Source organism: Anser brachyrhynchus (assembly GCF_964034855.1).
Source record: "Anser brachyrhynchus genome assembly, chromosome: 1".
NCBI lineage: Eukaryota > Metazoa > Chordata > Aves > Anseriformes > Anatidae > Anser > Anser brachyrhynchus.
In genome coordinates this window covers 66176975-66192119 of record NC_137694.1, presented here as the reverse complement: position 1 = coordinate 66192119, position 15145 = coordinate 66176975, and the positions used below count along the sequence as shown (strand labels likewise).

Genomic DNA, 15145 nt, shown 5'->3' with positions numbered 1-15145 from the left:
ACCAGTGGAAAGGAAGAAAACAAAAATCAGTTTTACTTACCTAAACTTAGATTTGGAGATCCGATGCCTGAAAGATAAAAATTGCCATTAAAGTTTCTGAAGCTGTCCCATGCCTCCTAGACTTTTATGAGAATAGTGACAGAAAGAAGCAAAGTTAAGCTCAATTTTTATTTTAAATACATGCTGTTTTCCTTTTGAATCCCCTGTGAGGCAATATAGGCACTGGGCAGGGCTAGGATTCTCTGATATCTAAATCTTGTTGTTTGGTGGGAGTCATGAAGAAGGAGTCATGCCACGATGGGATTCTACCACTTACAGATATTAGTGAAATAGCCTTTCTCTTGGGTAAAAATCTGGCCTAATGCTAGGGGTATTGTACATCTGCTACCAAGTTTATTTTTCAAGTATAACTCTCTTTTTTTCCTTTTCACCACCAGTTTTTTTTTTCTTATATTAAAATATGTATGACTTTATACAAACAGACTTGTTGCTTTCACACATCACCTGTCACTTCAGGATATATAAGCACATTATGAAACCATGGGGAAAATAATGCTTTCATTTTTTTTTTCCAGCAATTGAGGGAAAAACAGTATATGGTGGATATTTCATATTTACATACCAATGATCGTATTTATTGGTCCTTATTATCTGCGTAAAGTGTCTTGAAATTAAATAGGACTGAACAATCAGCAATTCTGTTGCTATCAATGAAATTTGGGATAACAAGCATTCCTGAAAACTGGGCCATGTTCCCACTAAACATGTATTTAAATATTTAATTCCATTCACTCAGGTTCATTCACCTAAATAATCTCATTAGCCTTACACAAGAAGTCACAGGCAAAACTAGGGACAGATCCCAATTCCCAAGCAAGTGTCTTGCTCTGCTTAACACTTGTCCTGTAAGTCCCTCAAATGTCTTGTGGTATGCACACATTGGTGCACAGAGAGAAATAAAGGTATGTGTATGCAATGACATTACTCAGAGTTGATTTAAGAAGCTGCAAAATCCACTATCAATAATCAAAAGAAATGAAAATCTGGAGAGTGACTATGAATAAGATATTTCTGCTGAGTGGAAGCATTTCTTAAGGTTCCCTCTATGGCAAGAAAGTGATTGATTGTTGACAACAGTCAGCAAAGGTCTTCCTGTACTGGCTTAAAAATGGATTCACTGTTAGCTGACATAGGAGAAAGTAATTCTCAAAGCATCCAACACAACTTTCTCTAGCAGTCTTAAAACTGGTCATGTCCCTCTTTGAGGACATCAGTCACTGACATGTAGTCCATGATGGGCCAGTTTCCTTACGTGGAAGACATTTTAGTGATAGAAACATTTCACCAGCAGATAGTCCAAGAAAAAAAGAAAACAAACAAACAAACAAACAAACAAAAAACAAAAAAAAAGCCTTTGCACTGAACTGTTGTGTCAAAGGCAGGTTGTCTGAGCCACACATAGGCAGCAGCATGGTTACAGACATGTGCAAGAAGTTCTTCAAAAGAGAAGAAGAAATGCACTGGCTGCACAGACTGCTAAATTATACTGCAGAGGCCATGGAACTTTATTAAAGGTGCTTCACTAGTCATCCACAGAGCATATACTTAATGTTAATACTATCCGAACATCATACTGAGAAGTCTTGCTTAATAAGCCCTACCTACTGTAATGGATCAGATTGACAAGGAACAGGAAAGAAGGATCAGACAAGGCTAGGAGAAAAAAAAATAAGAAAAAAAAATGCAATGACAGAGAAAGCTTGACACTGAAAATGAGATGGCGAGGACTTTCACAGGAAGAAGCTGGGGGGAAGGAAAAGAGAGCAAGAGAGATGTCATGGGGGATTTGCTCAGTGTAAGGTGAAGGAAGGACAGGGAGTGTGAAGTCCTCTGATGACCTCTCTGGCTGATGGTTTCCCAGTAAGGGAGCCCTGCTCTGTTGCATTTAAGGAATCTCTTGTTTATTTTGGCAAAAAGAGATGTGGCAGGTGTAGTACTCATCACGCATGTGACAATTATCTTTGGAGCATTACGAGCAGCAGCCAAGTGCATTCAGTGCTCCAACAGGTTAGCTACAAACCACTGCCCTCCCCCCCAGCGCCTTACTGCTACAGCAGAAGGCTCTATCACATGTGGGTGTGCTGTATATATAGAATAGAACAAGGGAGGAGGATTAGATTTATATTTAGAGGCAGAATCCAAGAGCAAATTTGAATTCTGGAAACACGAATTGTACAATAACTGGTTTTGACAACATTATGCCCTACTCTGAAACATATTTTTCAAGTGACCCTTGTGATCCAAGAAGCCTTTGTCTTTCAAAACCAGTATTAACTACATAGTATACAAAAATGTTCTTAGAACATTTTTCAGACAGTCAAATAATCTGAATTTGGGGCCTTGACACGGCCTCTTTGTGACACTCCAAACTAGCACTAGCCAGGGATTCGGTGGACCAGATTCTCTGCTATGGGTTTAAACAGGGATCTCTTACACCCCTGATATTCTGGATGCTTTATGTATTTGGAAGAAGGAGAGATTCTTCACTTGTGTCCTGCTCTGGAATGTAAATTTTTTTTTTTAATATCACGATATTGGAGTCTATAAGAAAATTATTGCAGATCACTATTGAATGTTTTTGTCATAGAGACCATGTAACTCAGATTATGTTTTAGAAAGGCAAACACAGAAATCAGATTTTTATCGTTTGACTAGATATCTTTAATTCTCTAAAATACTCTTCTAGCCTTACCTGGTTATATACCACATACAGATAAGACAGTGAAATTTAAAGATTTTATAAGCATAAGCTCAGGATAATCAGTGTAATTTAAATGTAGTGAGATAGCCCATATTCTGAGAGATAAAGCAACAAAACAGATCTTTGGAAAGCCATCTTCCCTTTCTGTCTTCATGCTGATGGAAGGCTATTTCATTGCTTCTCGTCAGCATGCTGGAATCTCTGAAGAGAGGACGCCCACCCTGGGGTCCTTCCCCCCTGCCCCCACATTCCTGGGACAAGAGCATATAGTGACATAGAATCAGGAATTCTGAATTCATTCTCATTCAAAGGAATCATTTTCAGGAATGCATGCTGCATACCTAATAATCTCTCATCCTAATAAAGTCTTAGGGCTAAGTTCTACCCTCAGCTACTTCTCTGCAATTCACACTGAAACAATGGACCTCCATCCTTCCACCTGCTCTCCTCAGTACAATGCAATTAATACCGCAGGGACATACAATGACCATTTCTAATTTTTGACCATTTATTAAAAGCTCTAGCGAAACAGAATAGAAGACTGGCCCTGGAGAACTTGAGCTCTGATGTGGACTGAGATCCTTCTGCTTGCCCTTCTTGCACAAGCACTGAAGAACATGCTGACCTGAATAAGTGATGCTGGTTTTAAGAGAGGTGGTTGTTAGCCAGCAGCAATAAGAATCTGCAGAACATCCTTAAGAAAACTGGATCTATCTGTCTTAAAATTGAGCTGCTTTGATATTTATCAGGCCTTCTCGGGCTGGGAAACAGACTGGGAAAATAAGCCAGCACTTCAGAATTTAGTGAATAATCTAGCTCTCCCTGTGGCAAGTCACAGGTAAAGCTGGTCACAGCACCTGATGCAGGAAGAAATTTCTCCTCCACAAGGGCATGCTATTGTCCTTTAGACACATACCTAGAGCTGACTGTAAATATCAAAAATGCCGTGCTTATAAATAAATTGGAGAACAGTAGCTAAGGCTGACAAACAAAAGTTGATCCTGTGTGTTTCCTGCTGAAGTCAGCACTGGTTTCAGAGCTTTTGGCAGACTTTTCTTATCACTGCTCCTGATGTGCTTGGGACTTTGGTCCTCAAAGGAGGCTATCTTCTCGTTTAGGTCAAAAACACCAGCAACTGTAGTGAACCTGCAAGTAAACTGTCTCTTTCCCCTTTACCATTGGCTCCTATGTTGATTATGGCAAGAGCTGCATAGGAATTATTTTACCAGAAAAGCATCAAGTGAAAAATCAGTGATGGTTCAGCTGCCAGGTAAGGCTTCCATTGCTCATAATATTTTAAGGATAACCTTTTTTTTTTCAGTTAAAAAGCCAGCGTAGGCTGTTCATTTTGTTTTATCATCTTTTATTGTTTTAACTCTCTTTGGTGGAAAAAACAATCAAACTGTCCCCCAAATGTATGGAAATCCCAGCCAAGGTGAAAATACCAAATGGCTTATTGTTTCAGTGAAAGCAGATCATTTTAAGCTGTCTTTCCCTTTGAACTCAAGTGCTTCAGTTTTATACTGTGGCTCCATGGAACATTAGTTTCCACAAAGGTCTTTTTTTTTTTTTTTTTGCTAGTACATATGTATAAAAACAAGTTCTATTTTGGCACTCCGGATCTGTATGACTGTATTAGAAAATTAGCATTCTGGTTGTATTAGAAGATTATATACACTGCCATCCTGCACAGAATAGATTACTGTTGATTATAAGCAACAGCCTGTCCACAGGAATCCAAGACCTGCTGAGCAGTAACCATAGAGGTTTTGAGAAATTACTCGCTACTGGAAAGTCTTGGGTATAAAGCTATCCTGTAAACAGAAACCCATTGCTCCTAGTTCTGGCTTTATCTCACTGATATTTTTAGAGGAAACACATTTCTTTGTATCTGGAGGCAACAGGTTATTAGAGCTGTGATACATCAGAATTAAGATAAGTTCCACTTCCAAACATTGGCCTTGAGGATAAAAGCTGTTGTGTTTCTACTACAGGGCAGATGTCAGCACAGTACAAGGCAATATCGTGACAGGGATGATATACTGTGGATATTCTTGGACATTTTTCAATGTCCAATGGAACCCTACAAAACCTCCTTCAAATTCAGACACCTGATAAAGGTAGCACCCACCTTAGGAAGGGAACTACTCTTGGCCACATCTCACCTGATGGCAGCAGAATTAAACTAGGGATGAATAGGAATGAAGTTTTTGTTTTAGTTTTAAGAAACCAGATTTACACAATAAGCAAAGAGATTAGATGTTATATTCCTCCTGAAACTCCTTCTGCTGGTTTGAAGGCTGGCATTGCTCCAGACAGCACAGCTGATGAAGGCAGTTTCTATAGTATGGATACTATAGAAATAAAAGCTTCTTTGAAACAATTCATCAGTAGGAGATAGCGTGTGTTTGAGAGGTATTCTCTTGATCTCACATAGCATATGTCTTTGTGGAGCTGAGAAAGGCTGTCAGGGAAGATCTCCTTTTCCAAAAGGCATGCTTGAGCCTAGCTTCTCAAGCAGATCTTTCTGTCATTCACAGACCAAGCCTTTCAAAGCTCTACAGCTTTTTATACAAACAAAAAGAACAGCCAGTAATTCTAAGTTATCTTCACTAAAAATGCTTTTTCTTTCAGTCGCCTAGATACTTTTTATCATGAGCCCGTTCCAAAGGCAAGGTCAGCCAGTAACCATGGTGGTGGTGGCAGTGCTAGGGCGGTTAAATGCCCTAGCAGCCTGATGCCACTAAATAAATAAATGTATTACCTTTGACTTGAAATCTCCCTGTTGCTTCAATCATGTCTGGTTGCAGCTTGCCCAGTGCAGTCTCTGCCCTCTGGGAAAAAATGTGTTTAGAGAGAGACAATGGGGACTCGTGGCCACTAGGTGATTTTAGCAGGCTGGTAAAAATGAAGACTCATCTGCAATACATGAAATTCAACAACTGAACAAAAAACTTGTCTAGCTATTTCAACTGTAAAAACAAATTCCAGAGGGCAGATGACTGCTCAAAAGTCCAGGCCTAGACTTCAACTAGAGTAAATCAGGATGGCATGACCACAATTGTTAACACTTACTGAAAGTCACTAGTACTACTTGAGGAACTTAATTGAAAAGTTCAACTGACTTCTGCATGAACTATTCTTATCCTTAAGTGACCCTGAAGAATTATTGGAAGCACTGGGCCAAATGCTAATGCTCTGAGTCAGGTTCCATTGAAGTTACATACTATTCAAATCATTTCTGAAATCCTTGCTTACATTTTATATGTTCTAGCAAGAATATTGACCTGTGAGAGGTTTAAATGAAGGCTCAGTGAGAAGAGGAGGACATAATCGTTCTTGAAACCAGGAAAGCTGATTTCTCTGTCCACCTGACTATGTGATATGTTAAACAAGCAAGACAGAGAGGAGTCCAAGCCTTAGAGTGCTAGGCACATCTGAATATACCCACAACTGCAGAATTTGGAGCTCCACAAGTTCACAAAATCAGAAAGCATTGATGAAATTTGTATTTAATTCCAGACTTTCAAATACAATGATAGTCATTCATTTTCCTGGTTGAAGGCTCCCATCCATCTCTGAGAGATGAAAAGCAATCTCAGTAAGGCCTTGAGGATCTTGAAGGTCCTTGGGTAAGGAGTAAAAAAAAAAAAAACCAAACAAAAACAAAAAAAAAAAACTCACCCTTCTCAATAACAGACTTCAATTTCCCTACTATGCACCACCCATTCTCAATGGAAGTGGAAAGTGGCAAGGAAACTGTTTATCTCCCTGAATCTTACACATCCTGCTCTGGTGAAACTTAGGGCGCTGTTTTAAGATTTACAGCACAGGAAGAAGAAATGAAGTTCTGTTTTCCTGTCATCTTTCTATGTCCTCTTCCCCAAAATGTATGAGACATAGCTACCCCTTCTCCTAATAATGTGGGCATGGTGATCACTGTGCCAGACCACAGTACTGTTATTTTACTGTGGACATGTTGGACTGTTTTAAGTAAACTCCATTCTAAATGATGATTACATTTAGAGTTGGGTTAAACTTCAGCTCTCTTGACCATATTCCAGCTAAGGTAATTATGTTCTGCATGCCAAAAATCCCCATACAGTTCCGGTGCAAAACAAGCTACCCTTCTTCTACATCTCCTTGTACACTCGTGTCCTTTCTCCTTAAGCTTTTAAACACCTGTCACATTTTACCCTGAAGGTGGCTGAACTCTAACACTATGAAAATAATCCTTGCATGTACAGCTTATAAAGTGTTTTAGGATCCCTTGGGATTAAGGGCATTAAATGAATGCAAACTGTAATATTAAAAATATATGCAACTTTATAGTAACAGTTGACGTTGTTGGCACTGTGTAGCACCAGGGGACCCATTGTGTTAGGAACTGTAACTGCAGAATAGAGATGGTTCTCCAAATTAGATCCATCTGGAAGATGTGGTCACATATCCAGCTACTGCTTCCTACAGAGTGACAAGAGCACAGGCATCTCAGTGGTGTGCTAAAGGGAGCGTTACAACTGCCTTAGCGCTGTCAATAGACCTAGCCTGGCTCCTTCAGAAAAAAGTTCCTAACCTAAACTATAATGCCAGACTCAGCAGGTACACAACAGCAGGCAGGTGAAGGAAAGCTGTCACAATTTCTTCTGGGGTTTGTAAGTCACTGGCTGACACTTCCAGAAAAGCAGATTGAATTTATAACATATTTCACATATCACATCGTGTAATGCAGATAAGATCCCCTCCTCTTCAGTTTGTAGAGAAGGCCAGGGGTGTGCGTGGGAGACACAATCAAAGTTTATGAAGTCATGAAAGTGATAGATAAGCTGAATGCAGAACTGTTGATCACCGGATCTCACAGTATAAGAAGGAGAGGGCATTGACTGAAAGTGGCAGTAGATCAGCTTAAAACAGATACACTAAAGTACTTGTCTACACAGCAGGTAGTGAGCTTTTGGAAACTTGTTGCCACAGGAGATTGTGAGGGCAGGCAGCATTAGTAGTTTCAGATAAATCCATGGCTGACAGGTCCATAGATTGCTGCTAAAGGCAAAAAGAAGTGTGCCCTCTAAGATCTCTAATATGATAAGCATGAATTCAGAAGCAGTAAAAGCTGAATGAAAGGCAGGAAATGATCAGGCTTGCATACTTGCCCTCCTGTCACTGTCAGGACCTGAACATTGGACCACATGTCTGCCAAAATAGTATTTTGGCATCAGTATTTCTTATGTCCTTATGTTCACTAATTAATCAACACTGAAGGGCTCGAAGTACACCCAAGGACAGGACAGAGTCCCAGAATACTCCAGAAGAGTGCTTTGTCCATTTTTCAAGGAAATTTGGGGAGATTAACATATTTCCCTGCAACATAAGGTCCATTCTTGTTCAAGTCATGCAAAAAGCAAGAAAGCATTCCTCTTGTCTGTTCTTGCTCTCTGTGGTGTTAAAAAATACACCATAAAATATAAATGTCTTCTATAACTGCTATCTCATGTTCTTGAGCACGTCTATTAACAACAATGGTGTGATTTTGAGGAGGCATTATTCTCTCCCCAGTGATGCATTTCTTTGTCACTATGATGTTGTGTTCAGCACTTAAAGGGTGTAATTCAGCTGAAGGATGAGAGTTACCATATGTGTATTTCTATTACAAGATACCGTAAAGTGTAGAGGAATCATTAGTGAAATTAAAATATACCAGTCAATTCCACTGCTTGGTCTGTATATTCTGGATTTGATTATCCATCACTAAAGATAAATTTTAAATTAAGAACATTTATCCATCAGTTCTTCTTTTAGCTACTACGCAAAACCAGCTCTTCTTATTTTGGGGATTCTATGATTTATTTGTATCTATGTAATCCCAGAGGCTCTCCACTAATTTCCGGAGTGAGTTTACATTGCAATTAAGATAAGAAGTGGGATCAACAGATCTTCTCCATCCTCTCCTTTCACCCATACTGTGGTGTACTCCCCCTTAAAGAGACTGACATTTGCCTTGGCTTTAAACCCACCAAGCTCAATCCAGCACCTACATACATATAACTGCGTATATGTACTCACGCTAGCCTAGCACCGCAGTTTTCGCCTTCAATATCTGCTCCAGGGACGTTGTCTGTGTTCACGGACTCGGTCTCACTGGTGGGCATGCTCACTGTAAGAGTCAAAGGGAAGAAAAAGAGAGGGTTGGCCATTAGAACCTGACACATCTATTAATGAATCACATCAGTGAAGGAACTGGTGTAATGAAAAGACCCTCAGCTGCAGCTCCTGAGGATTAGCTGATCAAGTCTGCTGCCTCCCTGCACAGGCCAGGCTGGGCAGGTAGACTTTAGGAACATACATAGGTTACTCAAAAGCTAAAGGAAGGGGAAGAGCCAGCTGCTTATTTTCTTTCTGAGTTGGCTTCTGGAAATGTTATGAATGAGAACCACCGAAAATTAGAGAACCTTCAAAACCAAGAAAGAAGCTTTTGCTTGATTCAGTGAACGCTTAAGATGATTCCCCCTTACTTGCAACCAGCCCAGCCACCTTAATGCCCTCCCCCATCTCTTGTGGAGAGGAGTGCAAATAAAAAGTACCAGTGTGATAGGTGTTCAAAAGACTTCTGTTAGCCTGATAGCAAGTACCACAAATAATACTGATGGCTCATCTGTCATATACTACCATTGATGTGTTTTAGCCCTACACTTAGAAACTGGGCCTATAGGGATAAGAGGGAAATTCAGACTCTGACTCTTTCAGACATTATCAGCAAAGGAACTAATATGGACTGTGGCAGAGATTTCATGCTGACACCCATCAACCAAGATCTGGAAAGAATTTCCCACACTTTTGCGGAAATGTCATGGAATAGCCGTCAAATGAAAGCAACCTTAGCCATCAAATGAAATGAATGCAAACCTACTTCATCTGAATTCAAGGAGGTGTTATCTTCTCTTATGAAACCTTAATATTTTATTTGCTTCTGTTGATCACAAAGATTCATGGTCTCCGTTCCATGAATTGCTCCCAGCTCCTATATGAGCTTTAATAACTCCTTTCATACACAAACATTCAACTTAAGGTAGAAGAAAAGAAAGGATAGGACACAACGTGTCCTCTTCCCTTCCCTCCTTTTTTTTTTTTTTTTTTTAATTTTACAAAAATATATGGAAAATGTTGCTTCAAACTGAATAATGGAGGAGTTAGATCTCTCAGATGCCCAACAGGACTGCAAAACATGACCTGCACTGGATGTATATCTCAGATGAGATTTGACAGCATGCACTATTAGCTGTTGGAGAGGCTTCTAATAGCTTGTCAAAACAGGTTACTCATTAATAAGAAAATATCTATTTGGGGGTCAATGGTGCAAAAAGAGACAAAACAGAATAAATATGCTCTGCATTCCAATTGGACTGATGTTTAATGAGCCATGGGTGCAGGTCTTCTTTCAGAAACTAGAAAGATATCAGAAGGTTCTTCCAAAGATCTAAGAAATCCCTGGGTTTCTGCTTTGAAAGCATTATGGTAGAAAAGCCCCTCAAAATCTTTCCTTCACCCCATCCCAATGATGCAAGTGCTTCCGATGTGTATCTTTGGAAATCTAAAGCTCTTGTACAGTTTTCTGTAGGAACACAGCCCATAGGAAATAATGGTCTCTCTACCACTCTTGACATCATGAAATACTGTACTCTAATGGTGCTCATTTCTTTGCAAAGATTAGATGTTTTAATAACCTTATCTGTTCAGAAAGATGAATTAAGAAATCAACTGAATTAATATTTTGATGCACATGGAAGAGTAAACTGTAAGAAAAAATGACATTCACAATTCAAATTTTCAGTCCAGATTAAGCCCTTCATAGAAAAAAAAAAAAAACCAAACACTGATATTTGGCAAGTCATCTTTGAAGATGAGGTAAAGCACTTTCAAGACATATTTGAGCTTATTTGCAAATGGAAAACAATCTTGAAGACATTAGCAAGAGATTGATTTGCAGAACAGCTTATTATCTTGAGTGCATGAAGAGGACACTGCACAAGCAATAAAAAAAGCAAGGCACGCACATGCAGAAGTATACAAAGATACATTATGTGTCAGTCTGCATAGAGACATATAGACACACACACAGACAAATATACGCAGTGTGGACACAAATTGCAGTCGAACATTACCATGGGTTTCTGTGGAGTGACTAAACCAAGCAAACTTTCCTTTCTTCTTATCAGGCAAGCCAGACGGAGTGCTTCCTTTCACAGACAAGATGGTCAGTGTCAAGTACCAGGAACAAGACATCAATAGAGAACAAGCAGCCAGTGACAGGCAAAAGAAAAAAACAAGGAACTCAGCTTGCACATGACATCCACTTCTGTCTGAAAACTTCATCATGTGAATTAAAAGTACAAAATCAAAAACAAAAGTATACGGAAGTAAAAAATATTATAACAGATCATTGGAGGATAATGTTCCCTTTCTGCTATTTTTTATATTTGTCTTCTGAGAACATGAAGTGGCAGAATTTAAGTTTATGGGTCAAATCCTTTTTCCAGTGATATCAATCGCAAAACTCTTCTTGTTTGACTGCGTGACCTACTGAAATCAGTGAGACTAAGGCAATCACAATTTGTCCCAAAGTTATCCCCTGATCCGTACTAGACTAGCCTATTTTTGAATGATATGTCTTTTTTTTTTTCCTAAACTTTTTCAATATCAAGAAACTCTTGCAAAACTGATGGAGCTGCTAAAGGAAAGTAGTTGGAATAATCACATTTCTGTCTTTTCCCATCTGTAGAGATTAACAACCTTCAAACACCCAGATTTACCCTGCCTTACTCAAACTAGGACACACCTCAGCTATGCCTCATGATTTCCATTTGAGTTTACATTTGGCATTTACCCTCTGATGTTCTTCTGCTGCATGGCTTTTCATGGCATTACTTAATGTTGATCCTCTGCTTATTATGTATGCATGGAGGTCCTCAGCCCACACATATCAGAGGTGTATGTGCAAAGGTGTCACAGAGCATACTTTGCACTTCCCTAATCCTTACTGCTGTGGAAGGCGAAATTAAGGTGAGGGATAGAGGTGCAGTGACACACAGGCTGAAGAGCCACCTCCTGTGGTTTGGGCTAGCTCACTGGCATTAACTCCCAGGCACTTCCTACACTGCACTGATGGAAAATGTTAAGGACAATAAAAAGTATTAAGGTATCACGTATAAGAAGAATGATGGCCTAGAAGTTAAAGGTCATGACAGACAGTAGACTAGGACTGTATTCTCAAATGTGATATGCTCTCAGCAGGGCAATCACTAATTTTCTGTGGCACCTCACTTCACCTTCAAAATCAGCGGATAATCATGTGCAGAGCTGCTGTGAGGTTCATTCAGGCCAGCTAACAAATCCTAGAAACAAAAGATGCTGCAGAAGACGTGTGTATAAACTAGGGCTGAATATGAGATGAAGTAAACCAAATACTGCCTATATGGCTTTCTTACCTGATTCAGTTCTCAGGGACACGGACCTCCTGCCTGCACCCCAGCTCCAGCACAGAAACAAGGCAGGCATTTTTTGCAGTCAGGGTAATTAATTACTGCAACCATGTACCAAGAATGCCGGTGGTGAATCTACCACAGGAATGTTTTAATCAGGAAGAGATGTTTTTCTAAATGGTGGGCTCTAGTCCAGACCAGAGTTATGTTCAGGCTCATACTATACAGACTATGCCATCTCAGTGGCCACTTCCTCCTTGTAATTTTGGAAGCTGAGACAAAAGCAAGAGAGAGACAAATGCATATTTCCTCCTACCTGGGCACAAATGACTCAGGGGGAGAAGTCCTGGTGCCTTTCCTCCTTTCCCATGAAGTATGCACTCTGACAGAAGTGGTTCCCTGTCATCTTCAAAAATCCTATTGCTTGTGCCCAGATCAGAGGTCCCCGTAGGGCTGGGTTCTACCAGATGCAGAGGACATATTGTTTCTCTGTGCCGACCCCCCCCCCCCCCCCCCCCCCGGCCTTCAAGCAGACCAACAGATCTTCCATCTACCACATGCTTTGCATTGCAGGCATGTCGGTGTCCAAACTGCAGCACAGACACTACCCCTGTGCATGCGATTCAATTGACCACCTAACACCTGAGGGTATTAGGTTAACATCTAAATGCCTACGTCATACATAGGCGACTCCTTGGCACAAGTGAGAGCAGGTTGTTAAAGGAGTGAGAAGACATTTCCACTGGGTGGTTTGCCTTTGCCTGGCTGCACCAGGAGTAGCAGTGCAGCTAACAGGGCAATGAGCACAAATTGCGGGCAGCCTGCTCCAACCAAACCAGTACAGTGAACTGCTACCAACTGCACAGGAACAGGTCCCATAGAAGATATTATGCACTTCCCTGGGGCAAAACACAGAGGCTTTGCTTACATGGCAATCTTTTTTTTGGATTTATCCTTAGTCATCACTTCCATAATTCTCTCTGGTTGATGAAATCTCCCATTAATTACACATTCTCAAAGTTGTATAGCAATTTCTTTTTAAAGGGAAGTGAAACAACCTTTTAAAAGCATGAAAGTATTTCATGGTTTCAACAGAATGCAAACCTTAAGGACCAGTATATTTTATACTTTACAGTCGCTTCTGAAATGTTTGCACTTCTTACATCTCTCCACAGTGTGGCTCATCTCCAAATACAGAATTTTCGTCCTGGACTGCCTAAACTCTGATTTCATTTTACTTACATAGCGTTCCTGCAGCAACTGAAGTAGCAAAGACTATCTAGCTGCTTCCTTAAAAATAAATCTGAGATATGCTTCCTGTTGTGTTAATTCTAGCTCTGAGACCCAGCAGACAGAAGTAAGGACAAAGAGTCTGCAGTCTGTGACTGGCTAGATAGACAGATGTGCAAGACCCTTTGAGAGCCTCTGTTCCATGTCACTGGCATCAAGCTTTGATACCAGCTCTCCACTTGCACTAACATATGTCCCTCCTCCAACCAGTGCCCTGTGGACATGCAATAAATTATTAGATGGCAGGTTGCCAAGAGACAGCCAAACACTCAAGCAGAAAGCTAGCACAAGCAAGTACCCTTCTCTGTAGCCCTGAAATTTTTTTTTTGCTTTACACACTTAGAGAATAATATATGCTCCCAGTTCGGGAATATCACTACCACTGATGCATCTTGCTTTTATGGCACTTTTGTTATCTTGCCAGTGGAAGTAATTTTAATATTCAGATTTAGCTCCATGGATTATAATGTTGCCACACTGTTGCTGAATCTGAGTTTAATAAACCTCACTGTGAGAACTTAAGACCCAGAAAAGATGAAGCCTGGGCAAGTTCCACAAACAGATGAAGCATATACTTTTCTCAGGTTTTAATGGGGCACACTACTAAATGACTTTGCAGACTTGGTCATTAGTTTTAGAACTGGGTATGTTGGAGGCTATTCACTTTGCCTGACTTCACATCTCTGATTTAGCTGTTTGAGTTAAGCTCCAGAGGCAGAGAGGTTCCTATCACAGGTTTTCTGAATGGCTCACTGATGGCTCCCTCAACCACATGGACAGGCTGGGCATTTAAAGTAGGCCCCTAGTTAGGTACCTGACCAAAACCAGTGTGATTACTCAACAGTGTGTTCATCCATATTCAAAATGACTTGCCGTGGGTTTTCAGGTTAAGAAAAGGAACAATATACTTGATTGTGTATTCTGATATATTCACCTGGACTACAATTTCCTCAACTCTCTAATTTCTGCTGGTATTGAGTGACATTGTGAAATATCGACCTAAATCACCCCTTTTGCCCGTGTTGGTATTTGAAGTCAGATGGACCTGATGTTACTTTTTTGTGTCACCTTGCTCATGTGATCAAGCCTTTCTACATATCTGTTCAGTGTCTCTGAAACGGGGATTATAATTCTGCTCTCACCTTGCAAACCTCTCTGAGATCTGCAGATGAAACACATTACAATAGGTGCTAAGTACTATAGTTATTACTGATGCTAATGTCTCCCAAGTGGGACTCTGCAGAACTATAAAGCAAATCTAAAGAGCAAAGAAGTCCTGTGAATTCTCCAGCTGAGATTTAAGATTTCTCCTTTCTATCAAGCACAACAAGAATAAATTGCAATATGCAGGCTGCTTCCTTTAACAGAATGTGCATCAAGTGAATGACTTTGTCTCCAGTAAGAACCTTGCTTCCTGTGGTGCCTCTCATGCCTGTCATTTCATGAATGAGTTTATGGGCAGCTGTCAGAATATCAATCGACTCTTTTTTTTTTTTTGGTGGACAGTTCTCATTTTAATTAATATGTGAATATTGTCTAGCTTTCCTCTTCTCATTGCCTGTTTGGAAATGCTATACTCATTCATCATATTTATTAATTTAAATTAGATACAGAATTT

At 40.1% G+C, this 15145-nt stretch overlaps 1 protein-coding gene across 50 annotated transcripts in view; it reads right to left on the bottom strand.

Moving 5' to 3' along the window:
* CACNA1C (calcium voltage-gated channel subunit alpha1 C) overlaps window positions 1-15145 on the bottom strand; it is a 494498-nt gene that overhangs the window by 112434 nt on the left and 366919 nt on the right. For 26 of the 50 annotated variants that reach the window (XM_080576059.1, XM_080576022.1, XM_080576048.1 and 23 more), the window contains 3 exons: window positions 10921-10995; window positions 8825-8915; window positions 41-67 (listed from right to left, as the gene is read on the bottom strand). In XM_080576059.1, coding sequence (XP_080432185.1) covers window positions 41-67; window positions 8825-8915; window positions 10921-10995 — 193 coding nt within the window. The remainder of the gene's footprint in view (window positions 1-40; window positions 68-8824; window positions 8916-10920; window positions 10996-15145) is intronic. The other 24 variants (XM_080576053.1, XM_080576031.1, XM_080576025.1 and 21 more) reach the window with 1 other exon arrangement.